The sequence below is a fragment of the Ranitomeya imitator genome, chromosome 3, assembly GCF_032444005.1.
Source record: "Ranitomeya imitator isolate aRanImi1 chromosome 3, aRanImi1.pri, whole genome shotgun sequence".
NCBI classification, from domain to species: domain Eukaryota; kingdom Metazoa; phylum Chordata; class Amphibia; order Anura; family Dendrobatidae; genus Ranitomeya; species Ranitomeya imitator.
In genome coordinates, this window is record NC_091284.1 from 847249666 (window position 1) to 847276503 (window position 26838).

A 26838-nucleotide genomic window follows, 5' to 3' on the forward strand; every position below is an offset into this window, starting at 1 on the left:
CCCGCCTGCAGCGCCATTAACTTCCGGTTTTCGGGGCGCCCCTGCGCTGACCCGGAAGTGACCCGCCGCGCCTGCGCACTAAACTGCGGCCAGTCTCGTGTGCACGTCCATGCTGGCAGCTGGCACCTGGGAGCATCGGAAGGGCCGCCGCTGCATCCCATATCGGCGGTTCCTGTCGGTGGCCGCCGCCACCATCCCCCAGGGCCTCAGACCGGCGGTAATTCCCCCAGGTAGCCACCGCTACCTATTACCGGTCATTATGAGAAAAGGGAAGAGGCAGACCGGATTCCTCTTCACTGCCTCTTCCCTGCACCTACTCAGGGCCCGCCGACCCCGGATTGTGCCCTCAGGGATAGAAATCCACCTTGACCGCGGCAGGGCCCCCAGCTGCTTGGATTCGGTCAGATGGTCCCCGGTATCCCGCGATGCAGGTATGTTCACCTGTAGGTTCCCCGTCAAGGACAGGAAACCGAACTGAGGTGGAGGAGAGGTCCCGCCTTTTTAACCTGTGGGTTTCCTGTCCCTGAGGGCGGATCCCTCTCTCCGTGGTGCCGTCATGGGGGTAAGAGAATAGGTGTCATTACTATTTCAGACCATGCTCCCATCTTTATTGATCTCTCTATTGACACGTTACCCCGTCCCGCCATGTTATGGCGAATAAAAGAATCTCTTCTAGACAAACCAAATATTATTGAGAAATTAAAAACTACTATTTCACAATTTTTTGCTGAAAATATCTATATATATATAAAATTGTCTAAGGGGTACTTCCGTCTTTCTGTCCTCAACTTCCGTCACAGCAATCCTGCGTCGCTGATTGGTCTCGGCAGCTGCCTGTCATGGCTGCCGCGACCAATCAGTGACAGGCACAGTCCGATTAGTCCCTCCCCTATTCCCCTAAACTCACTGCCCGGAGCAGCGTTGCATGTCGGGTAATGTAGTTCTCTCGCTCTCTTACCTCCGGTCTGTGATTCGTACTATGTGACGATCAGGAACTACATCTCCCAGAGTGCAGTGCGGCTACGGACGTGTGGACGGCAGTGAGTGGCCGGGCAGAGAGTGAAGGTTATTTCTTTCTTACACATTATCAGTTCCCGGACACGGAGAGCTCCGGAGCCAGAAGTCAGGTCTGTCATACGGTATGCACGGGCGGAGAGAGCGCGGAATTACGGAGTAGTAAAACTACAGCTCCCAGCATGCCCAGATGTATGTAGCGCAATATGTCAACGATGTTCACTACATAGAATCAGATCGCTGCTTTCACTAAGCTGCCATATGAACTGGAGTGTGATTGGTGACGTAATAGTCGTCTGGACTATTGTAACTCTCTACTAATCGGCCTCCCTCTTACCAAACTCTCCCCGCTCCAATCTGTCCTGAATGCTGCAGCCAGGATCATATTCCTCACCAACCGTTACACCGATGCCTCTACCTTGTGCCAGTCATTACACTGGCTACCCATCCACTCCAGAATCCAGTACAAAACTACTACCCTCATCCACAAAGCACTCCATGGCTCAGCACCACCCTACATCTCCTCCCTGGTATCAGTCTACCACCCTACCCGTGCCCTCCGCTCCGCTAATGACCTCAGGTTAGCATCCTCAATAATCAGAACCTCCCACTCCCGTCTCCAAGACTTTACACGTGCTGCGCCGATTCTTTGGAATGCACTACCTAGGTTAATACGATTAATCCCCAATCCCCACAGTTTTAAGCGTGCCCTAAAAACTCATCTGTTCAGACTGGGCTACCGCCTCAATGCATTAACCTAACGATCCCTGTGTGGCCTATTTATAATAAAAAAAAAAAAAAAAAAAAGGTTCCTCGCATCATGTTCTCATTCACTTTATGCAGTTATTAGCCCTCTGTGTCTGTACTGCTACATACTTAGGCAGGTAACTGGTTCATGCAGCTTTACATGAACACCTGAGCCTTACACTATGGCTGGTCCGAATAACTAAAGCAATTGTTACCATCCACCTCTCGTGTCTCCCCTTTTCCCCATAGTTTGTAGCTTGCGAGCAGCAGGGCCCTCATTCCTCCTGGTATCTGTTTTGAACTGTATTTCTGTTATGCTGTAATGTCTATTGTCTGTACAAGTCCCCTCTATAATTTGTAAAGCGCTGCGGAATATGTTGGCGCTATATAAATAAAATTATTATTATTATTTATTATTATAATGCGCACATGGCCCTCATTCTGGGCAATATACTCCGTGACTGGGCAATATACTCCGTGACTGGGCAATATACTCCGTGAATGGGCAATATACTACGTGGCTGGGCAATATACTACGTGGCTGGGCAATATACTACGTAGCTGGGCAATATACTACGTGGCTGGGCAATATACTACGTGACTGGGCAATATACTCCGTGACTGGGCAATATACTACGTGGCTGGGCAATATACTACGTGGCTGGGCAATATACTACGTGGCTGGGCAATATACTCCGTGACTGGGCAATATACTCCGTGACTGGGCAATATACTCCGTGACTGGGCAATATACTCCATGAATGGGCAATATACTACGTGGCTGGGCAATATACTACGTGGCTGGGCAATATACTACGTGGCTGGGCAATATACTACGTGACTGGGCAATATACTCCGTGACTGGGCAATATACTACGTGGCTGGGCAATATACTCCGTGACTGGGCAATATACTACGTGACTGGGCAATATACTACGTGACTGGGCAATATACTACGTGGCTGGGCAATATACTCCGTGGCTGGGCAATATACTCCGTGGCTGGGCAATATACTCCGTGACTGGGCAATATACTCCGTGACTGGGCAATATACTCAGTGACTGGGCAATATACTCAGTGACTGGGCAATATACTACATGGCTGGGCAATATACTATGTGGCTGGGCAATATAGTACATGGCTGGGCAATATACTACGTGGCTGGGCAATATACTACGTGGCTGGGCAATATACTCCGTGGCTGGGCAATATACTACATGGCTGGGCAATATACTATGTGGCTGGGCAATATACTCCGTGACTGGGCAATATACTATGTGGCTGGGCAATATACTACATGGCTGGGCAATATACTATGTGGCTGGGCAATATACTACGTGACTGGGCAATATACTACGTGACTGGGCAATATACTACGTGACTGGGCAATATACTATGTGGCTGGGCAATATAGTACATGGCTGGGCAATATACTACGTGGCTGGGCAATATACTACGTGGCTGGGCAATATACTACGTGGCTGGGCAATATACTACGTGACTGGGCAATATACTACGTGGACATGCATATTCTAGAATACCCGATGCGTTAGAATCGGGCCACCATCTAGTAACTTATAATACTTTAACTATTAGACGTTCTTTAGTTCCTAATATATTACCTCATTGTTACTTTTTAGACCATATCCCACTAAGAGTCATTCCTCGGCTGACTGATCCGAACTATGTTGACGTCTATGGACTGTGGGATTTTTTACCGAACCTGCTAATCTCACACCTTCTCTCTAACCAGGTCCCCTGCATAGAAGACTGGCCAAAAGAAGCCAGGAAACAACCTCGGGACCTCTTACAAAAACTTCATATACGTTTTATTATTTCCAAACTTAGGTCGAGATATAGACATGGTTCTGATTAGTTTGGCTGGAATTTTTGGTGGGTCTCCGATCTATACCCCCTAAACTCGTCTCTAAATTGTATGTTAATCTGGTCAATCCGCTCTCTCAATTTAAGACACTTTATTTATCCTCATGGGAATCTGAACTAAATCTCTCTTTATCTCCCCAGGAATCTAGTCAAATCTTAGGCAACTCCCATGGCTTCTCAAGGTGTATTCTATTACAGGAAAACAATCCTTCCACGCTGGTACAGAACTCCGGACAAACTGTTCCACATGGGTTTAGTTTCCTCTCCCCTATGCTGGAGGTGCTCTGGTTCAGTCGGAACACGGACTCACATCTTTTGGACATGCCCCGGTATCTCCGCATACTGGTCAGGAATTAATAATTAGGATTAACTAAACGGAACCTAACTCCTCAAGAAGTTCTTCTATCGCTGCCTACTAGCGAGTTTAAGCCCAAGAAGCAGAATCTACTCCCCCTTTTTGTTAGCGGCTGCTAAGCACCTAATCTCCATACATTGGAGACAACCCTCCCCCCACAATTGTCGAGTGGTTATCTAAAGTTCAAGATATCTACAGAATGGAAGGGCGGTCAAGTTGGGAGTCGCGCTCACGTAGCAATTTCCTACCAACTTGGCATCCTTGGATAAATTCACCCTCCCGTGTTCCTTGACCGCTCTCAGTTGTTGTCATACCTACACACTCCCCCGCTCCCTTTCAGAGTCCTGCTGCCATTATTTATTTTTTTTGCTTTCTCGCAGCGCCGGAGTGACAGAACCCGACCTCAAAACTGCCTCAAATTATTACGATCATATCTAATTTAGATAGAGCCAATCTTTTGACTTATTTGACTACATTACCTTTTGCACTCTACTTCTAATGTCTCATCTTTGCAGCTCTCCAGGAGCGAGTACGTTCTTTTGGAGCCGTTACTACAATCACTCTGTTAATACTCCCTGAAATGAGTTCTTTATATTGTTTAGTTCCTTTTATGGTTTACCTGTTTTATGGTCTCTGCCAGTATGACTTCACTGGATTGTAACTGACGCTCTATCTACTCGTTATCTTCTGGATTATGCAGCATATCTTTATTAATTGGCTGAGCCATAAAACTTTATTGTGTTGTATTGTATGCAAAAATTCTCTTAAATAAATAATTACAACAAAAAAAAAAAATCTGAAAAAAAAAAATAAGGCAATTCATGAATTCCTGGTTTTTGGTCATTCTGCCTCCTAAAAATCGGAATAAAAAGCGATCAAAAAATGTCACATGCCCGAAAATGTTACCAATAAAAACGTCAACTCGTCCTGCAAAAAACAAGACCTCACATGACTCTGTGGACCAAAATATGGATAAATTATAGCTCTCAAAATGTGGTGATGCAAAAACTATTTTTTGCAATAAAAAGCATCTTTTAGTGTGTGACGGCTGCCAATCATAAAAATCCGCTATAAAAACCCGCTATAAATAGTAAATCAAACCCCCCTTTATCACCCCCAGAGTTAGGGACAAAATTATTTCCATTTTCCCATTAGGGTTAGGGTTGGAATTAGGGTTAGGATTATGGTTAGGGTTATGGTTAGGGTTGGGATTAGGGTTAGGGGTGTGTTGGGGTTAGGTTTGTGGTTAGGGTTGGAATTAGGGTTAGGGTTATGGTTAGGGATAGGGGTGTGTTGGGGTTAGGGTTGGGATTAGGTTTGCGGTTAGGATTATGGCTAGGGTTGGGATTAGGGTTAGGGGTGTGTTGGGGTTAAAGTTGGGATTAGGGGTGTGTTGGGGTTAGGTTTGCGGTTAGGATTATGGCTAGGGTTGGGATTAGGGTTAGGGTGTGTTGGGGTTAGGTTTGTGGTTAGGGTTGGAATTAGGGTTATGGTTAGGGGTGTGTTGGGGTTAAAGTTGGGATTAGGGGTGTGTTGGGGTTAGGTTTGCGGTTAGGATTATGGCTAGGGTTAGGGTTAGGGGTGTGTTGGGGTTAGGTTTGTGGTTAGGGTTGGAATTAGGGTTAGGGTTATGGTAGTGATAGGGGTGTGTTGGGGTTAGGGTTGGGATTAGGGGTGTGCTGGGGTTAGGTTTGCGGTTAGGATTATGGCTAGGGTTGGGATTAGGGTTAGGGGTGTGTTGGGGTTAGGGTTGGAATTCGAATTGGGGATTTCCACTGTTTAGGCACATCAGGGGCTCTCCAAGCGCGACATGGCGTCTGATCTCAATTCCAGCCAATTTTGCATTGAAAAGTCAAACGGCGCTCCTTCCCTTCTGAGCTCTGCCGTGTGCCCAAACAGTGGTTTACACCCACATTTGGGGTATCAGCGTACTCAGGATAAATTGAACAACAACTTTTGGGGTCCAATTTCTCCTGATACCCTAAGCAAAATAAAAAAATGGGGGCCAAGAGATCATTTTTGTGAAAAAAATATGATATTTTAATTTTACGGCTCTACATTATAAAACTTCAGTGAAGCACTTGGGGGTTCATAGTGCTTACCACACATCTAGATTCTTAAGGGGTCTAGTTTCCAAAATGGTGTCACTTGTGGGAGTTTCCACTGTTTAGGCACATCAGGGGCTCTGCAAACACAACATGGCGTCCGATCTCAATTCCAGCCAATTTTGCATTGAAAAGTAAAACAACGCTCCTTCCCTTCCGAGCTCTCCCGTGTGCCCAAACAGTGGTTTACCCCAACACATGGGGTATCAGCGTACTCAGGACAAATTGTACAACAACGTTTGGGGTCTAATGTCTCCTGTTATCCTTGGTAAAATAAAACTTATTGGATCTGAAGTAATTTTTTGTGAAAAAAAGTAAAATGTTAATTTATTTTTAAAACATTTAAAAAATTCCTGTGAAGCACCAGAACGGTTAATAAACTTCTTGAATGTGGTTTTGATCACCTTTAGGGGTGCGGTTTTTTGGAATGGTGTCACTTTTGGGCATATTCTGTCATATAGGCCCCTCAAAGTCACTTCAAGAGTGAGGTGGTCCCTAAAAAAATTTTTTTTTGCAAATTTTGCTGCAAAAATTAGAAATCGTTGGTCAGCTTTTAACCCCTATAACTCCCTAACAAAAAAAAATTATGTTTCCAAAATTGTGCTGATGTAAAGCAGACATGTGGAAAATGTTATTTATTAACTATTTTGTATGATATGACTCTCTAATTTAAGGGCTTAAAAACTAAAAGTTTGAAAATTACGAGATTTTCCAAATTTTCACTAAATTTCCGTTTTTTTCACAAATAAACGCAAGTCGTATCGAAGAAATTTTACCACTTTCATGAAGTACAATATGACACGAGAAAATGTCAGAATCACCAGGATCCGTTGAAGCGTTCCAGAGTTATAACCTCATAAAGGGACAGTGGTCAGAATGGAAAAAAATGGCCCGGTCAGGAAGGTGAAAACAGGCTTTGGGGTGAAGGGGTTACATTTCATAGTTTGCAATACTCACAACTAAAAACATTCTTTATGCGGATGTTTCCAAAGAAAGAATATGATGATTTAATGGGAGTGCGACCTCCTCAGTTTAAACGTGTCAAAGATTTATGGTATCTTGGGAGAATGGCTAACTCCAGCAGGAATACAGACATGTGCAAAAGCATGGGCAACAGAGATGGGAGACCTGGATGTCATGGACATCATAATTCAGGGCTTGGGTTTGTTAAGAAAGAATATTACCGTATTATTGAGAATTGGAGGGACACCCAGTTCAGAATTATACATAGGGCTAGATATGGTTTCAACCTTCCACAACACTCAGCTAGTTCAGGCAACCTCTGGAAATGTCCGCACGGGCAAGTTTCATGGTTTGTGGGGATGCAGGGTCATACAAAGGTTTCGGAAATCAGTATGTCACTTTAGCCTAGGGATTGGGGGAGAAGACTGGGAACTGGATCCGATGCCTTGGATATTTCATTAGGTTGTGGAGGCTGATAGTGGGGGGCGAAGAAGTCACTCCTACAAGATATAGCAATCCTCGTAAAGAATTGTATCCTAAGGCACAAAGAAATGTATACCAAGGCACAAAGAAATGTATCCTAAGGCACAAAGAAATGTATGCTAGGGAACAAAGAAATGTATCCTAAGGCACAAAGAAATGTATCCTAAGGCACAAAGAAATGTATACCAAGGCACAAAGAAATGTATCCTAAGGCACAAAGAAATGTATACCAAGGCACAAAGAAATGTATCCTAAGGCACAAAGAAATGTATACTAAGGCACAAAGAAATGTATCCTAATGCACAAAGAAATGTATCCTAATGCACAAAGAAATGTATCCTAAGGCACAAAGAAATGTATACCAAGGCACAAAGAAATGTATCCTAAGGCACAAAGAAATGTATACTAAAGCACAAAGAAATGTATACTAAGGCACAAAGAAATGTATCCTAAGGCACAAAGAAATGTATCCTAAGGCACAAAGAAATGTATCCTAAGGCACAAAGAAATGTATACTAAAGCACAAAGAAATGTATACTAAAGCATAAAGAAATGTCTACTAAGGCACAAAGAAATGCATCCTAAGGCACAAAGAAATGTATACCAAGGCACAAAGAAATGTCTACTAAGGCACAAAGAAATGTATACTAAAGCACAAAGAAATGTCTACCAAGGCACAAAGAAATGTCTACTAAGGCACAAAGAAATGTATACTAAAGCACAAAGAAATGTATCCTAAGGCACAAAGAAATGTATACTAAGGCACAAAGAAATGTATCCTAAGGCACAAAGAAATGTATACTAAAGCACAAAGAAATGTCTACTAAGGCACAAAGAAATGTATACTAAAGCACAAAGAAATGTATCCTAAGGCACAAAGAAATGTATACTAAAGCACAAAGAAATGTATCCTAATGCACAAAGAAATGTATCCTAAGGCACAAAGAAATGTATACTAAAGCACAAAGAAATGTCTACTAAGGCACAAAGAAATGTATCCTAAGGCACAAAGAAATGTATACTAAAGCACAAAAATGTATCCTAAGGCACAAAGAAATGTATACTAAAGCACAAAGAAATGTATCCTAATGCACAAAGAAATGTATCCTAATGCACAAAGAAATGTATCCTAATGCACAAAGAAATGTATCCTAAGGCACAAAGAAATGTATACCAAGGCACAAAGAAATGTATCCTAAGGCACAAAGAAATGTATCCTAAGGCACAAAGAAATGTATCCTAAGGCACAAAGAAATGTATACTAAGGCACAAAGAAATGTATCCTAAGGCACAAAGAAATGTATCCTAAGGCACAAAGAAATGTATCCTAAGGCACAAAGAAATGTATCCTAAGGCACAAAGAAATGTATCCTAAGGCACAAAGAAATGTATCCTAAGGCACTGGACTGCAGTGGAGATTCCTACTAGGAATGAGTTGCTGAATAATATCAAACAGCTGTTGTATAGTGAAGAATTGGAAGCTGAAAGATAAAAGCAAAGGAGCAGTTCTTCAATAAGCGGAGGAGATTTATTGTAGGAAGTGCTCCCAAGATGAGAGAAGACAATGATGATAAGATCGTGGCTCCGTTCTTCCATGCGGATTGGTATTTGATGAATGACCTTCTGAGGACTTTGGGGAAATTAAACATTTAAACCTCTTGAATTCTGCAATCTCATGTAGGTAAAGGTGGTCTATTCAGTTTAGGGACAAGGTAAAGAGTAGGGTGGGGTTTGTGGGATGTTCTCAGAGTTGCTCATTTGTATGGGAATGGGAATGTGTGGATTTTTGTAACTGCTGTGATTTATGAAAATAAATAAAAAGGATTTGTTAAATATATATATTTATAATTATTATAGAAAAGCTTGATTAACATCATATTCTGATGAAATGCATTTTAGTGGTTACAGCTGCCCGATGCTGACAATGGCCCGATGCTGACAATGGCCCGATGCTGACAATGGCCTGATGCTGACAATGGCCCGATGCTGACAATGGCCCGATGCTGACAATGGCCCGGCGCAGACAATGGCCCGATGCGGACAATGGCCCGATGCTGACAATGGCCCGATGCTGACAATGGCCCGATGCTGACAATGGCCCGATGCTGACAATGGCCCGATGCTGACAATGGCCCGGCGCAGACAATGGCCCGATGCTGACAATGGCCCGGCGCAGACAATGGCCCGATGCTGACAATGGCCCGATGCTGACAATGGCCCGATGCTGACAATGGCCCGGCACAGACAATGGCCCGATGCTGACAATGGCCCGGCGCAGACAATGGCCCGATGCTGACAATGGCCCGGCGCAGACAATGGCCCGATGCTGACAATGGCCCGGCACAGACAATGGCCCGGCGCAGACAATGGCCCGGCGCAGACAATGGCCCGATGCTGACAATGGCCCGGCGCAGACAATGGCCCGATGCTGACAATGGCCCGATGCTGACAATGGCCCGATGCTGACAATGGCCCGATGCTGACAATGGCCCGATGCTGACAATGGCCCGATGCCGACAATGGCCCGATGCTGACAATGGTCCGATGCTGACAATGGCCCGGCACAGACAATGGCCCGGCGCAGACAATGGCCCGATGCCGACAATGGCCCGATGCTGACAATGGCCCGATGCTGACAATGGCCCGATGCTGACAATGGCCCGATGCTGACAATGGCCCGGCTCACAGGAACATTCACGAATGCTGCAGAGGACAGTAACCATAGTTCACACATGGCTCTAATATGGGAATCACAAGAAGGACTGGAATCCGATGCAACATGAAGCCGAGCTGAGACCCCATCACAGAGCGGGAGGACGGCGTCACTTCTCCTTACCTGGTGATGTTACACGCCGGAGCCCCTCCATCACGTTCTGGTACTGACCCCGGTGTCCTTCTACATAATCCCACTCCTCCAAGGAGAAATAGAGAGCGACGTCCTGACACCGGAGAGGAACCTGACAACAAACGAGACCGACATCACCCAGAATCCTCCAGTGTACACTGTATAATCTCCCAGCAGTCTCCTCTCCTATCATCACCCAGAATCCTCCAGTGTATCCTGTATAATCTCCCAGCAGTCTCCTCTCATCACCCAGAATCCTCCAGTGTATACTGTATAATCTCCCAGCAGTCTCCTCTCATCTCCCAGGATCCTCCAGTGTATGATCTCCCAGCAGTCTCCTCTCATCACCCAGAATCCTCCAGTGTATCCTGTATAATCTCCCAGCAGTCTCCTCTCATCACCCAGAATCCTCCAGTGTATACTGTATAATCTCCCAGCAGTCTCCTCTCATCTCCCAGGATCCTCCAGTGTATGATCTCCCAGCAGTCTCCTCTCATCACCCAGAATCCTCCAGTGTATACTGTATAATCTCCCAGCAGTCTCCTCTCATCACCCAGAATCCTCCAGTGTACACTGTATAATCTCCCAACCGTCTCCTCTCATCACCCAGAATCCTCCAGTGTATAATGTATAATCTCCCAGCAGTCTCCTCTCATCACCCAGAATCCTCCAGTGTACACTGTATAATCTCCCAGCAGTCTCCTCTCATCACCCAGAATCCTCCAGTGTATACTGTATAATCTCCCAGCAGTCTCCTCTCATCACCCAGAATCCTCCAGTGTACATTGTATAATCTCCCAGCAGTCTCCTCTCATCACCCAGAATCCTCCAGTGTACACTGTATAATCTCCCAGCAGTCTCCTCTCATCTCCCAGGATCCTCCAGTGTATCCTGTATAATCTCCCAGCAGTCTCCTCTCCTTACCCAGAATCCTCCAGTGTACACTGTATAATCTCCCAGCAGTCACCTCTCATCACCCAGAATCCTCCAGTGTATAATGTATAATCTCCCAGCAGTCTCCTCTCATCACCCAGAATCCTCCAGTGTATAATGTATAATCTCCCAGCAGTCTCCTCTCATCACCCAGAATCCTCCAGTGTATACTGTATAATCTCCCAGCAGTCTCCTCTCATCTCCCAGGATCCTCCAGTGTATGATCTCCCAGCAGTCTCCTCTCATCACCCAGAATCCTCCAGTGTATACTGTATAATCTCCCAGCAGTCTCCTCTCATCACCCAGAATCCTCCAGTGTACAATGTATAATCTCCCAGCAGTCTCCTCTCATCACCCAGAATCCTCCAGTGTATGATCTCCCAGCAGTCTCCTCTCCTTACCCAGAATCCTCCAGTGTACACTGTATAATCTCCCAGCAGTCACCTCTCATCACCCAGAATCCTCCAGTGTATAATGTATAATCTCCCAGCAGTCTCCTCTCATCACCCAGAATCCTCCAGTGTATACTGTATAATCTCCCAGCAGTCTCCTCTCATCACCCAGAATCCTCCAGTGTATCCTGTATAATCTCCCAGCAGTCTCCTCTCCTTACCCAGAATCCTCCAGTGTACACTGTATAATCTCCCAGCAGTCACCTCTCATCACCCAGAATCCTCCAGTGTATACTGTGTAATCTCCCAGCAGTCTCCTCTCATCTCCCAGAATCCTCCAGTGTACACTGTGTAATCTCCCCGCAGTCTCCTCCCATCACCCAGAATCCTCCAGTGTACACTGTATAATCTCCCAGCAGTCACCTCTCATCACCCAGAATCCTCCAGTGTATACTGTATAATCTCCCAGCAGTCTCCTCTCATCACCCAGAATCCTCCAGTGTACACTGTATAATCTCCCAGCAGTCACCTCATCACCCAGAATCCTCCAGTGTATACTGTATAATCTCCCAGCAGTCTCCTCTCATCTCCCAGAATCCTCCAGTGTACACTGTGTAATCTCCCAGCAGTCTCCTCTCATCACCCAGAATGCTCCAGTGTATCCTGTATAATCTCCCAGCAGTCTCCTCTCCTTACCCAGAATCCTCCAGTGTACACTGTATAATCTCCCAGCAGTCTCCTCTCATCACCCAGAATCCTCCAGTGTACACTGTATAATCTCCCAGCAGTCTCCTCTCATCTCCCAGGATCCTCCAGTGTACACTGTATAATCTCCCAGCAGTCTCCTCTCATCTCCCAGGATCCTCCAGTGTACACTGTATAATCTCCCAGCAGTCTCCTCTCATCACCCAGAATCCTCCAGTGTATAATGTATAATCTCCCAGCAGTCTCCTCTCATCACCCAGAATCCTCCAGTGTATACTGTATAATCTCCCAGCAGTCTCCTCTCATCTCCCAGGATCCTCCAGTGTATGATCTCCCAGCAGTCTCCTCTCATCACCCAGAATCCTCCAGTGTACACTGTATAATCTCCCAGCAGTCTCCTCTCATCTCCCAGGATCCTCCAGTGTATACTATATAATCTCCCAGCAGTCTCCTCTCATCACCCAGAATCCTCCAGTGTATGATCTCCCAGCAGTCTCCTCTCCTTACCCAGAATCCTCCAGTGTACACTGTATAATCTCCCAGCAGTCACCTCTCATCACCCAGAATCCTCCAGTGTATAATGTATAATCTCCCAGCAGTCTCCTCTCATCACCCAGAATCCTCCAGTGTATCCTGTATAATCTCCCAGCAGTCTCCTCTCCTTACCCAGAATCCTCCAGTGTATACTGTATAATCTCCCAGCAGTCTCCTCATCACCCAGAATCCTCCAGTGTATACTGTATAATCTCCCAGCAGTCTCCTCTCATCACCCAGAATCCTCCAGTGTACACTGTATAATCTCCCAGCAGTCACCTCTCATCACCCAGAATCCTCCAGTGTATACTGTATAATCTCCCAGCAGTCTCCTCTCATCTCCCAGAATCCTCCAGTGTACACTGTGTAATCTCCCCGCAGTCTCCTCCCATCACCCAGAATCCTCCAGTGTACACTGTATAATCTCCCAGCAGTCACCTCTCATCACCCAGAATCCTCCAGTGTATACTGTATAATCTCCCAGCAGTCTCCTCTCATCACCCAGAATCCTCCAGTGTACACTGTATAATCTCCCAGCAGTCTCCTCTCATCACCCAGAATCCTCCAGTGTACACTGTATAATCTCCCAGCAGTCTCCTCTCATCACCCAGAATCCTCCAGTGTACACTGTATAATCTCCCCGCAGTCTCCTCCCATCTCCCAGAATCCTCCAGTGTACACTGTGTAATCTCCCCGCAGTCTCCTCCCATCACCCAGAATCCTCCAGTGTACACTGTATAATCTCCCAGCAGTCACCTCATCACCCAGAATCCTCCAGTGTATACTGTATAATCTCCCAGCAGTCTCCTCTCATCTCCCAGAATCCTCCAGTGTACACTGTGTAATCTCCCAGCAGTCTCCTCTCATCACCCAGAATGCTCCAGTGTATCCTGTATAATCTCCCAGCAGTCTCCTCTCCTTACCCAGAATCCTCCAGTGTACACTGTATAATCTCCCAGCAGTCTCCTCTCATCTCCCAGGATCCTCCAGTGTACACTGTATAATCTCCCAGCAGTCTCCTCTCATCACCCAGAATCCTCCAGTGTACACTGTATAATCTCCCAGCAGTCTCCTCTCCTTACCCAGAATCCTCCAGTGTATACTGTATAATCTCCCAGCAGTCTCCTCTCATCACCCAGAATCCTCCAGTGTATACTGTATAATCTCCCAGCAGTCTCCTCTCATCACCCAGAATCCTCCAGTGTATACTGTACAATCTCCCAGCAGTCTCCTCTCATCACCCAGAATCCTCCAGTGTATACTGTACAATCTCCCAGCAGTCTCCTCTCATCACCCAGAATCCTCCAGTGTATACTGTATAATCTCCCAGCAGTCTCCTCTCATCTCCCAGGATCCTCCAGTGTACACTGTATAATCTCCCAGCAGTCTCCTCTCATCACCCAGAATCCTCCAGTGTACACTGTATAATCTCCCAGCAGTCTCCTCTCATCACCCAGAATCCTCCAGTGTACACTGTATAATCTCCCAGCAGTCTCCTCTCATCACCCAGAATCCTCCAGTGTACACTGTATAATCTCCCAGCAGTCTCCTCTCATCACCCAGAATCCTCCAGTGTATACTGTATAATCTCCCAGCAGTCTCCTCTCATCACCCAGAATCCTCCAGTGTATACTGTATAATCTCCCAGCAGTCTCCTCTCATCACCCAGAATCCTCCAGTGTATACTGTATAATCTCCCAGCAGTCTCCTCTCATCACCCAGAATCCTCCAGTGTATACTGTATAATCTCCCAGCAGTCTCCTCTCATCACCCAGAATCCTCCAGTGTATACTGTATAATCTCCCAGCAGTCTCCTCCCATCACCCAGAATCCTCCAGTGTATACTGTAGAATCTCCCAGCAGTCACCTCTCATCACCCAGAATCCTCCAGTGTATACTGTATAATCTCCCAGCAGTCTCCTCTCATCTCCCAGGATCCTCCAGTGTATACTGTATAATCTCCCAGCAGTCACCTCTCATCACCCAGAATCCTCCAGTGTATACTGTATAATCTCCCAGCAGTCTCCTCTCATCACCCAGAATCCTCCAGTGTATACTATATAATCTCCCAGCAGTCTCCTCTCATCACCCAGAATCCTCCAGTGTATACTGTATAATCTCCCAGCAGTCTCCTCATCACCCAGAATCCTCCAGTGTATACTGTATAATCTCCCAGCAGTCTCCTCTCCTCTCATCACCCAGAATCCTCCAGTGTGTACTGTATAATCTCCCAGCAGTCTCCTCTCATCTCCCAGGATCCTCCAGTGTATGATCTCCCAGCAGTCTCCTCATCACCCAGAATCCTCCAGTGTACACTGTATAATCTCCCAGCAGTCTCCTCTCATCACCCAAAATCCTCCAGTGTATACTGTATAATCTCCCAGCAGTCTCCTCTCATCACCCAGAATCCTCCAGTGTACACTGTATAATCTCCCAGCAGTCTCCTCTCATCACCCAGAATCCTCCAGTGTACACTGTATAATCTCCCAGCAGTCTCCTCTCATCACCCAGAATCCTCCAGTGTACACTGTATAATCTCCCAGCAGTCTCCTCTCATCACCCAGAATCCTCCAGTGTACACTGTATAATCTCCCAGCAGTCTCCTCTCATCACCCAGAATCCTCCAGTGTATACTGTATAATCTCCCAGCAGTCTCCTCTCATCACCCAGAATCCTCCAGTGTATACTGTATAATCTCCCAGCAGTCTCCTCTCATCACCCAGAATCCTCCAGTGTATACTGTATAATCTCCCAGCAGTCTCCTCTCATCACCCAGAATCCTCCAGTGTATACTGTATAATCTCCCAGCAGTCTCCTCTCATCACCCAGAATCCTCCAGTGTATACTGTATAATCTCCCAGCAGTCTCCTCTCATCACCCAGAATCCTCCAGTGTATACTGTATAATCTCCCAGCAGTCTCCTCTCATCACCCAGAATCCTCCACTGTATACTGTATAATCTCCCAGCAGTCTCCTCTCATCACCCAGAATCCTCCAGTGTATACTGTATAATCTCCCAGCAGTCTCCTCTCATCACCCAGAATCCTCCAGTGTATACTGTATAATCTCCCAGCAGTCTCCTCTCATCACCCAGAATCCTCCAGTGTATACTGTATAATCTCCCAGCAGTCTCCTCTCATCACCCAGAATCCTCCAGTGTATACTGTATAATCTCCCAGCAGTCTCTCCTCATCACCCAGAATCCTCCAGTGTATACTGTATAATCTCCCAGCAGTCTCCTCTCATCACCCAGAATCCTCCAGTGTATACTGTATAATCTCCCAGCAGTCTCCTCTCATCACCCAGAATCCTCCAGTGTATACTGTATTATCTCCCAGGATCCTCCAGTGTATGATCTCCCAGCAGTCTCCTCTCATCACCCAGAATCCTCCAGTGTATACTGTATAATCTCCCAGCAGTCTCCTCTCCTATCATCACCCAGAATCCTCCAGTGTATACTGTATTATCTCCCAGGATCCTCCAGTGTATGATCTCCCAGCAGTCACCTCTCCAGTCAGCAGCTCAGTGATCGTGTTGGTGATTTCCAGGATTTCTTGGGGTCGGTTTCTCGTTTGCAGCAGTGAATGTAGAGCTGTAGTTATTGGACCTTGGTGCCTGTCGAGTTCGTCCGCCTCGTTCCCGATCTTCCTCACCACCATGTAATCCTGTGTATGGAGACATTGGCGGCACTATAACTGCCTGTCTGGGCTCTATTCACACACAGCAGACAATATCGGTGGCCTCACCTCTCCGGTCAGTAGGGAGATTATCTGTAGGGTCAGGCTCAAGATTCTCTCCGCCATCTGACCGCTGTCCATTCTGAGTGAGGAACATGTGAGCGGACTAAAGGAGGAAGGAAGAATGCGACATAAGATGGGAGGTTTTCTGTCAGTAATCTTACAAACCACAGACATCGTTAGTATAACACACACACGTGCAGTTCTAAGGCAGTGAGTATTTTAGCCAGATCATAATTTTATGCAGAATGTCCAACTCCAAACTGTACGGAATGATGCAGATCAGGTGAGGAATCTGTGTAATGAGGTGAGGGTCTACAGATATAACAGAAAATAGTCCAGCTCACCGTAGTAGACACCTTAGGTGTTCGAAGCAGGGAAAACCCTGCGTCAAAGAATGGAGCAATCAAAACACAAGAAATCCAGCTCAACGATCTTGTGAACAAATCTCTTTATTCACCATAAAGTGCCCAGCAGAGGATAAAACCTCAGCGTTGACCGTTACATGATGCGACATGGACCGGTTTCAGGTGGCTACGCGACTTAATCATGATGGCCGACATTTTGGTGAGTAACTCTTTATGCTAGGTTCCGGTGAAGACACTGGATTGTTAATTAATTAGCATAGTTACTGACGAGAAACAAAGTGTAAACATGTGAGATACATACAAATTAAAAACATGGGCTTTGGCTAAGTAAAAACACATTAGAATGAAGGTAACAATCAGTCATTGATTTTTAGAAACAAAGAAGAACTCTAAAATATTATACCTCTCAAAAGATATCCCAAACAATTCTAACACGGCTGTCTTTTTGACCATCTGGGAAATATTTATATATTAATTACTTTTTCACAGATTAATTATTTTACTGTGATATACTGTTATTCAATGAGGTCAATATCCCTGAGATGGTCGTATATGTCAAAATATATTATTGGTATTATACCCAAGAAGAAAGCAGCTAAACTTATTTTTGCATCCGTGTTGTATTATATATTTCTTTATATGATTTCAACACTACAATTAATTAATACGAATGATAGAGATATTGATTGGTTTTGTTATATAATATACAGTATATATGTATTTTCAATGGAGTCCACAGAAAGCTAATTGAAAACTTGTCCAGCCACATGTTAATTGTCCAGATAGTCAGTACCTACTAATTTACATTTAGTGTACACTTTACATTTATCTTCAAAGAGGAGAACCAAGGGAATGTCATGTAAATGCTAATTAGACAGATACTTGTTAAGCCCCCAGGGATGTCAGGTGATGTTCTTATCTATTTGGCCTGAAGGCTTCAGTACACATACCGATACCATGATTTAGAACAAAGCCTCAGATAAGATTAAATGGACAGTGTTTTAACATATAAATGGGAGGTATGCCCAGGACACAGAGGGAAGAGAGAAGACACTGACAAAGAACAGGCTGATTTGACTCCTACCATTTCCAATGTAATGTATGACATGACTTTATTGATTATTTGCTATTTTGAGTGACTGATTATATTTATTATCTTTTATTAAGTAAATTCATTTTAGTTTATTCAAGGCCAGGGAAATTACAGATGTAATCCATCTCGCGATGGTGGTTTTAGAGGTTTTCTTATCTCTATTCTTCCCCCTAAATAAAACTAGTAAGTTATGGTCCTGCCTCCAGTTACTAGTAGCTTCAATATAATTAATGACAAACTGTCTAACATCTAAAAACATAAGGATGAATGACCTCAGGGAGATCAAAACATCCAACACCGCCGAGACACCATCACGTATTTCTCAACGCGGTGATTCAGAACACTGCTCCCATCCCTTATGGGAAATATGCAAATGCATGTAGAAAAGCCGCGGAGCCACCATCACGTGTTTCTCAACGCAAGCAATAAATAGCCAGGTCTTTCACCGGGAAGGAACAACCACGGGAAGGGCAGCATCCAAAAAGGAAAACCACCTATGCCAAAACATGGTATCCATCCACAGACAGCTGTTTCGGGGTATTTGCCCCTAATCAGTGTGGAGTAGGAAACTGGCTATTAGGAGCAGTGCCTAGTAAAAGGACTATAAACGTAAGGATGAATGACCTCGGGGAGATCAAAACATCAACACCGCGGATGTCTAACATCTAAAGCATGAAGGGACCGCTCTTTCTCGTTTTCAAGGGGTTTTCACAGAATGAGGGCAAAACAATTTCCTGGTTTAAATTTTGACAGGAGGCCACTTTTGGAACGAATGCGGGATCTAATTTCAGGATTATCCAGTCATCGCAAACACGAAGATAAGGATCCCTAAGGCCTGGATTTCGCCAATACGTTTCATCGTGGTAATGGCTATTAAGAATGCAGTCTTCATGGTTTGGAGAGAGATGGACATGTTTTCGCTCGTGATGAAGGGGTCAGAGCATAGGGACCTAACTTGATCCTTAAGGTCCCAGGGGGGAACTAACCGTCTGATTGTGGGGCGCAGATGCTGTATTGCCCTGACAAATCTTATTATCCAAGGGTGAGAGGCTAAGGAGTAGTCAAGAAAGGTGCTTAATATTTAGACGTTTAGGGTACTGGGCCTATGACCCTTATTAAAGCCCGCTTGAAGAAAGTCTAAGACACTTGGGATATCTGGTTTCCCTGCCCTCAAGTCGGACCTGCCACCCTCCAGACAGAACCTCTTCCAGATCTTGTAATATATAGCAGAAGTAACAGGCTTCCTGCTGGCCTAGATTGTGGTTATGACCTAGTCAGACAGCCCCCGAGCCCTCAAGATGTCCAGTTCAGGATCCAAGCCGAAAGCTGGAGTCTTCCTGGATCCTGATGGAAAAAAATCGGGACCCTGGTGGATGAGATCCCTTCTTTGAGGCAGCCGTACTGGATCTTCTACCGCCATCCTCCCCAAATGCAGAAACCAGCTCCTTTTCGGCCAATATGGGACAATCAGGAGTACTCTCGCTTGATCTTCCTGTATTTTTCTGAGGACAGTTGGAATGAGTGCTAAAGGGGGAAAAGCATAGGAAAGAGAATGTCCCCATCTCTGACTTAGCTCATCCACGCCCACTGGGTTGCCTGATGGGTTGAGCGAGTAGAACCTGTCAGTCTTCGCGTTCTTCCTGGTCGCAAACAGATTTATCCGAGGCCTGCCCCAGCATTGGCACAGAAGCTGGAATACCTCGTCATTTAGTTACCAATCTGTTGAATAGATCCTCTGTCAGCTCAAGTAGTCTATGACATTCCAGAACCCCTCGAGATGTACCACCGTTATTTATAGGATTGTTCTCTCTGCCCATGAAAATATCACTTCTGCCAGGTCCTGAAGCATTCAAGGTCTCGGTCCTCCCTGGTGGTGCAGGAAACTGTTGTCATGTTGTCTGACAGAATTTTCACGTGCCGACCTTCCACACTACAGGACGCAGGAGCGCCGCTCATTCATCCCTCAAGGTTTCCATACCTATATATTCACTAGCAAGATGCTTATGTGCCGCTGAAACTACAGGCTACTTATTAAGGTTTCCACTCTGAGACGGATCATCTATTAGGCCTTACATTTAAAGACCTGTATCTGCCCCTGGATATTACAGGGTCAACATCCTCCAAACTATAAGAGTTACTCACAGTACCTGGACTAAGCGCGACCTTAGACTAAGACCCCGGAGGGTCAAAACGTCACCATTCTGTGTTGCATGTATGTTTTGTCTAAACTGCCTTATGTTTGTATGATTGACTATCTGTATTTAAATAAATTAGCATTTCAAAAATCTACATTTCTGCATAAGATATTCCACTTAGGGAGTGCGGTGGATCTGGTATACTATTGCTATTAGACCTCACGGTCTGTCGCACCAGCACCCCGACTTATCAGAGTGTACAGGCCAATATATTTGTATTTACAAAAGAGGGACCAGTCAGGGCCATGAATAGCAGGAAGAATGAGCACAGCACACTTACCCCTTCCAGCTCAGCTTTGCCCGAATCCTCAATTACCCTCTGTATTTTGCAGCCTGCGAGATCCAGAGAAGCCACCGCCGCCTGTCTCGCTGTTCTTTGCGTTCCACGCTGGAACGCACGCTGGCCTCTTACCTCTGTCACATTCTGACATTGCCGGCAGTGCGTCGGCTTCTTCCCTGAGCGACTTCCGGATGGCTCTCACATGTCGGCCGGTGTCGGAGCCGAGAGCCTCCACTTGCGGGAGGAAGAGGCTCTACCCAGGAGCACTGTCCGCTCACTGGTCTCTGTGGCTGAGGAACCCTCGCGCAGGAGGGTGTCGGCCCCGGGCTTCTTGACGGGGAGGTTTGGACCAGCCGCCCAATCCACCCGGCACTAGACGGTAAGCAGCGCTTCCTCTTGGGCGTTCCTCCTTGCTGGGACAGGAAAAACACTGAGGGAATTGGGGTGGGGAGGGGCCTTTTAACCTCTTGTGTTTCCTATCCCTGTAAGGAGGAGGACGTCCTCCATGGTGCTGTCAGGAGGGACGTCCTGGAAAATAACCACGTATTTGCAGCACTTTATTTTCCGCAGCATGTCAATTCTTTTTGCGGATCTTCAGTGTTTCTGCACCCATTGACTACCACCAAGTCAGGCAAACCCACAGCAAAACCACAGGTTTAAAAAGATGTGTGGTTTTGCTGTGGAGTTGCGTGCGAGAAACGCTGCAAATAGGGAGAAGGAAGAGTGTGTGTGTGTGTGTGTGTGTGTGTGTGTGTGTGTATGTATATATATATATGTGTGTGTGTGTGTGTGTGTGTGTGTGTGTGTGTGTGTGTGTGTGTGTGTGTATCATCCAATGAGATACTAGTCCCATCAGGCTATACCTGCTACAGTGACAGCTAGCCAATGGTGGGACAGTAGTAGTTCCATCGTCCGGCTACTGTGTTCAAGTGTAAAAAAAAATAAAAAAATTATGATGTCATTTCCTTGTCCAACCTCTTCTTTTACATACTCCATTGAATAAATAGAGTATGTAAAAGAAAAGGTTGGACAAGGAAATGACATCACAATTTATTTTTTGTTAAATAATCTTTATTTAGCCTACAAAAACACATACAAATCCGCATCAAAAGGGATTCAAGCTTGGAGGATAATTTGCATATTCCAGGTGCCTTCTGGGAAAAGCGAAGAGTCTCCCTAAGCAAGAAGATCGTTGGGTACAGCCGGGACCAGCTGCTTGGAAAGCATCACCAAACCAGGGATTCAAGCTTGAGGAGAATAATTTGCATATTCCAGGTGCCTTCTGGGAAAAGCGAAGAGTCTCCCTAAGCAAGAAGATCGTTGGGTACAGCCGGGACCAGCTGCTTGGAAAGCATCACCAAACCAGGGATTCAAGCTTGAGGAGGATAATTTGCATATTCCAGGTGCCTTCTGGGAAAAGCGAAGAGACTCCCTAAGCAAGAAGATCGTTGGGAACAGCCGGGACCAGCTGCTTGGAAAGCATCACCAAACCAGGGATTCAAGCTTGAGGAGGATAATTTGCATATTCCAGGTGCCTTCTGGGAAAAGCGAAGAGTCTCCCTAAGCAAGAAGATCGTTGGGTACAGCCGGGACCAGCTGCTTGGAAAGCATCACCAAACCGCGCGCCGTAAGGCCTGTAGGACATTATTGCAAGAAAGCTTGGCTGAGTAGATTACACAAGAAGGAAAACACACAGCAAGTCAGCAGGATCTACGAGCAACATGGCAGATGTGACAACCTACATGGTGAGCTGCAGCATGTGCTACATGTTCACAGATCGACCAGAAGAAGAATCCAATTTCACCTGTCAGAAGTGTAGACTAGTGGCTCTTTTAGAAGAAAAGGTGCGGGGTCTGGAAGAAAGAATAGCAACTTTGAAACTCATCAAAGAGAATGAAGAATTCCTAGACAGAACAGAAGCATCTCTACTGGTCACAGAAGGTGAAAAAAGTGTCAGAGAACCTCCAAAAGCAGATGAGTGGAAGCATGTAACCAAAAGAAGCAAGAAGACCATGGAGAAATCACCAACCACACAACTGAAGAACCGATATCAAATCTTAGTAGAGGATGAAGATGGCACACCTAAGGATGAAGCAATACCAGCAAGCAAAAAAGAAAAGGGCACACAGCAACAAGTGACAGCAAAAAGTACAGCCAAGAAGCAACGAAGAGTGGTGGTGGTGGGAGACTCACTACTGAGAGGCACAGAAGCAGCCATCTGCAGACCGGACATAACTGCAAGAGAAGTATGCTGCCTTCCAGGTGCGATGATCAAGGATGTGACCGATAGGACACCAAAGCTCTTCAGCTTCAAGGACGTCCACCCATTTCTTCTGATACATGTTGGCACCAATGACACGGCAAGGAAGGACCTACCGACAATCTGCAAAGACTTTGAAGAGTTGGGGAAGAAAGTAAAGGAACTGGATGCACAGGTAGATTTTTCTTCTATCCTTCCAGTAGACGGGCATGGCACCAGGAGATGGAACAGGATCCTTGATGCGAACAACTGGCTAAGACGATGGTGCAGACAACAAGGATTCGGATTCCTGGACCACGGTGTGAATTACTTGTACGATGGACTCCTCGCCAGAGACGGACTACACCTCAACAAACCTGGGAAACACACATTCGCCAGAAGACTCGCTACACTCATCAGGAGGGCGTTAAACTAGAAGAAGAGGGGACGGGAAGGAAAACATTAGACTTGAACAAAGAAGACCCAGGAAAACATACTCAGAAGGGAGGTAAGAACATTTCTAAAACAATCCACAGCGAGGAGATTGGAACAAAACAAAATCCTCTAAACTGCATGCTCGCAAACGCCAGATGCCTGACAAACAAGATGGAAGAACTAGAAGCAGAAATATCTACAGGTAACTTTGACATAGTGGGAATAACCGAGACATGGTTAGATGAAAGCTATGACTGGGCAGTTAACTTACAGGGTTACAGTCTGTTTAGAAAGGATCGTAAAAATCGGAGAGGAGGAGGGGTTTGTCTCTATGTAAAGTCTTGTCTAAAGTCCACTTTAAGGGAGGATATTAGCGAAGGGAATGAGGATGTCGAGTCCATATGGGTCGAAATTCATGGAGGGAAAAATGGTAACAAAATTCTCATTGGGGTCTGCTACAAACCCCCAAATATAACAGAAACCATGGAAAGTCTACTTCTAAAGCAGATAGATGAAGCTGCAACCCATAATGAGGTCCTGGTTATGGGGGACTTTAACTACCCGGATATTAACTGGGAAACAGAAACCTGTGAAACCCATAAAGGCAACAGGTTTCTGCTAATAACCAAGAAAAATTATCTTTCACAATTGGTGCAGAATCCAACCAGAGGAGCAGCACTTTTAGACCTAATACTATCTAATAGACCTGACAGAACAACAAATCTGCAGGTGGTCGGGCATCTAGGAAATAGCGACCACAATATTGTACAGTTTCACCTGTCTTTCACTAGGGGGACTTGTCAGGGAGTCACAAAAACACTGAACTTTAGGAAGGCAAAGTTTGACCAGCTTAGAGATGCCCTTAATCTGGTAGACTGGGACAATATCTTCAGAAATAAGAATACAGATAATAAATGGGAAATGTTTAACAACATCCTAAATAGGCAGTGTAAGCGGTTTATACCTTGTGGGAATAAAAGGACTAGAAATAGGAAAAACCCAATGTGGCTAAACAAAGAAGTAAGACAGGCAATTAACAGTAAAAAGAAAGCATTTGCACTACTAAAGCAGGATGGCACCATTGAAGCTCTAAAAAACTATAGGGAGAAAAATACTTTATCTAAAAAACTAATTAAATTTGCCAAAAAGGAAACAGAGAAGCACATTGCTAAGGAGAGTAAAACTAATCCCAAACTGTTCTTCAACTATATCAATAGTAAAAGAATAAAAACTGAAAATGTAGGCCCCTTAAAAAATAGTGAGGAAAGAATGGTTGTAGATGACGAGGAAAAAGCTAACATATTAAACACCTTCTTCTCCACGGTATTCACGGTGGAAAATGAAATGCTAGGTGAAATCCCAAGAAACAATGAAAACCCTATATTAAGGGTCACCAATCTAACCCAAGAAGAGGTGCGAAACCGGCTAAATAAGATTAAAATAGATAAATCTCCGGGTCCGGATGGCATACACCCACGAGTACTAAGAGAACTAAGTAATGTAATAGATAAACCATTATTTCTTATTTTTAGGGACTCTATAGCGACAGGGTCTGTTCCGCAGGACTGGCGCATAGCAAATGTGGTGCCAATATTCAAAAAGGGCTCTAAAAGTGAACCTGGAAATTATAGGCCAGTAAGTCTAACCTCTATTGTTGGTAAAATATTTGAAGGGTTTCTGAGGGATGTTATTCTGGATTATCTCAATGAGAATAACTGTTTAACTCCATATCAGCATGGGTTTATGAGAAATCGCTCCTGTCAAACCAATCTAATCAGTTTTTATGAAGAGGTAAGCTATAGGCTGGACCACGGTGAGTCATTGGACGTGGTATATCTCGATTTTTCCAAAGCGTTTGATACCGTGCCGCACAAGAGGTTGGTACACAAAATGAGAATGCTTGGTCTGGGGGAAATTGTGTGTAAATGGGTTAGTAACTGGCTACGTGATAGAAAGCAGAGGGTGGTTATAAATGGTATAGTCTCTAACTGGGTCGCTGTGACCAGTGGGGACCGCAGGGGTCGGTACTGGGACCTGTTCTCTTCAACATATTCATTAATGATCTGGTAGAAGGTTTACACAGTAAAATATCGATATTTGCAGATGATACAAAACTATGTAAAGCAGTTAATACAAGAGAAGATAGTATTCTGCTACAGATGGATCTGGATAAGTTGGAAACTTGGGCTGAAAGGTGGCAGATGAGGTTTAACAATGATAAATGTAAGGTTATACACATGGGAAGAAGGAATCAATGTCACCATTACACACTGAATGGGAAACCACTGGGTAAATCTGACAGGGAGAAGGACTTGGGGATCCTAGTTAATGATAAACTTACCTGGAGCAGCCAGTGCCAGGCAGCAGCTGCCAAGGCAAACAGGATCATGGGGTGCATTAAAAGAGGTCTGGATACACATGATGAGAGCATTATACTGCCTCTGTACAAATCCCTAGTTAGACCGCACATGGAGTACTGTGTCCAGTTTTGAGCACCGGTGCTCAGGAAGGATATAATGGAACTAGAGAGAGTACAAAGGAGGGCAACAAAATTAATAAAGGGGATGGGAGAACTACAATACCCAGATAGATTAGCGAAATTAGGATTATTTAGTCTAGAAAAAAGACGACTGAGGGGCGATCTAATAACCATGTATAAGTATATAAGGGGACAATACAAATATCTCGCTGAGGATCTGTTTATACCAAGGAAGGTGACGGGCACAAGGGGGCATTCTTTGCGTCTGGAGGAGACAAGGTTTTTCCACCAACATAGAAGAGGATTCTTTACTGTTAGGGCAGTGAGAATCTGGAATTGCTTGCCTGAGGAGGTGGTGATGGCGAACTCAGTCGAGGGGTTCAAGAGAGGCCTGGATGTCTTCCTGGAGCAGAACAATATTGTATCATACAATTATTAGGTTCTGTAGAAGGACGTAGATCTGGGGATTTATTATGATGGAATATAGGCTGAACTGGATGGACAAATGTCTTTTTTCGGCCTTACTAACTATGTTACTATGTAGAGTGATACACTCTGGGCATAACCTTTTTGCGTAAGAATCCGGAAGAGGTTGTGTACATAGGGTGCCTTCTTTATGCTTGGACTTGTGTGTCCGTTTCTTAGTCTAAAAGGAGAGGGACACAGGAGGAACATATATCAGCATATAGGAAGAGGATCTTTTAAAACTCACCCAGTGAAGCTGAAAGGTAGCGGTTCTGGAGGCGGAGCTTTAGGTAAATGGTCTTTGACATTCTGTCTGGCGGTGGATCGGTTCTCTGGAGGGCGACCACCACTCTTAGTGCTTAGTTGCTCTGTTACAGGTAGGTGCGCATCGTTGGTCGGTGAAGCCATACTCACACACACACAAGTCCGATGGCGGCGCCGCTTTTTAAATTTGGCGCCGAATCTCCAGCCTCCCCGGACCAACCCGGAAGTGCTCCGGCTACTTCCGGGTTAGACACGCCACTCTCCTTACCATGTGGCAGCCGGAGGATTGAAAGCCGGCTGCTGCAGCGCGTGCGCCCTCATGG

The 26838-nt window shown here is 45.3% G+C and overlaps 1 protein-coding gene across 1 annotated transcript in view; it reads right to left on the reverse strand.

The window, feature by feature from the left end:
- Positions 1-8944: 8944 nt before the first annotated feature.
- LOC138671879 (gastrula zinc finger protein XlCGF66.1-like) overlaps positions 8945-26838 on the reverse strand; it is an 83766-nt gene continuing 65872 nt past the window's right edge. The window contains exons 2-6 of the mRNA XM_069760009.1: positions 16707-16803; positions 16467-16625; positions 10388-10508; positions 10155-10254; positions 8945-9032 (exon numbers count right to left, since the gene is read on the reverse strand). Of these exons, the coding sequence (XP_069616110.1) occupies positions 8945-9032; positions 10155-10254; positions 10388-10508; positions 16467-16625; positions 16707-16778 (540 nt within the window). The 5' untranslated portion in view covers positions 16779-16803. The remainder of the gene's footprint in view (positions 9033-10154; positions 10255-10387; positions 10509-16466; positions 16626-16706; positions 16804-26838) is intronic.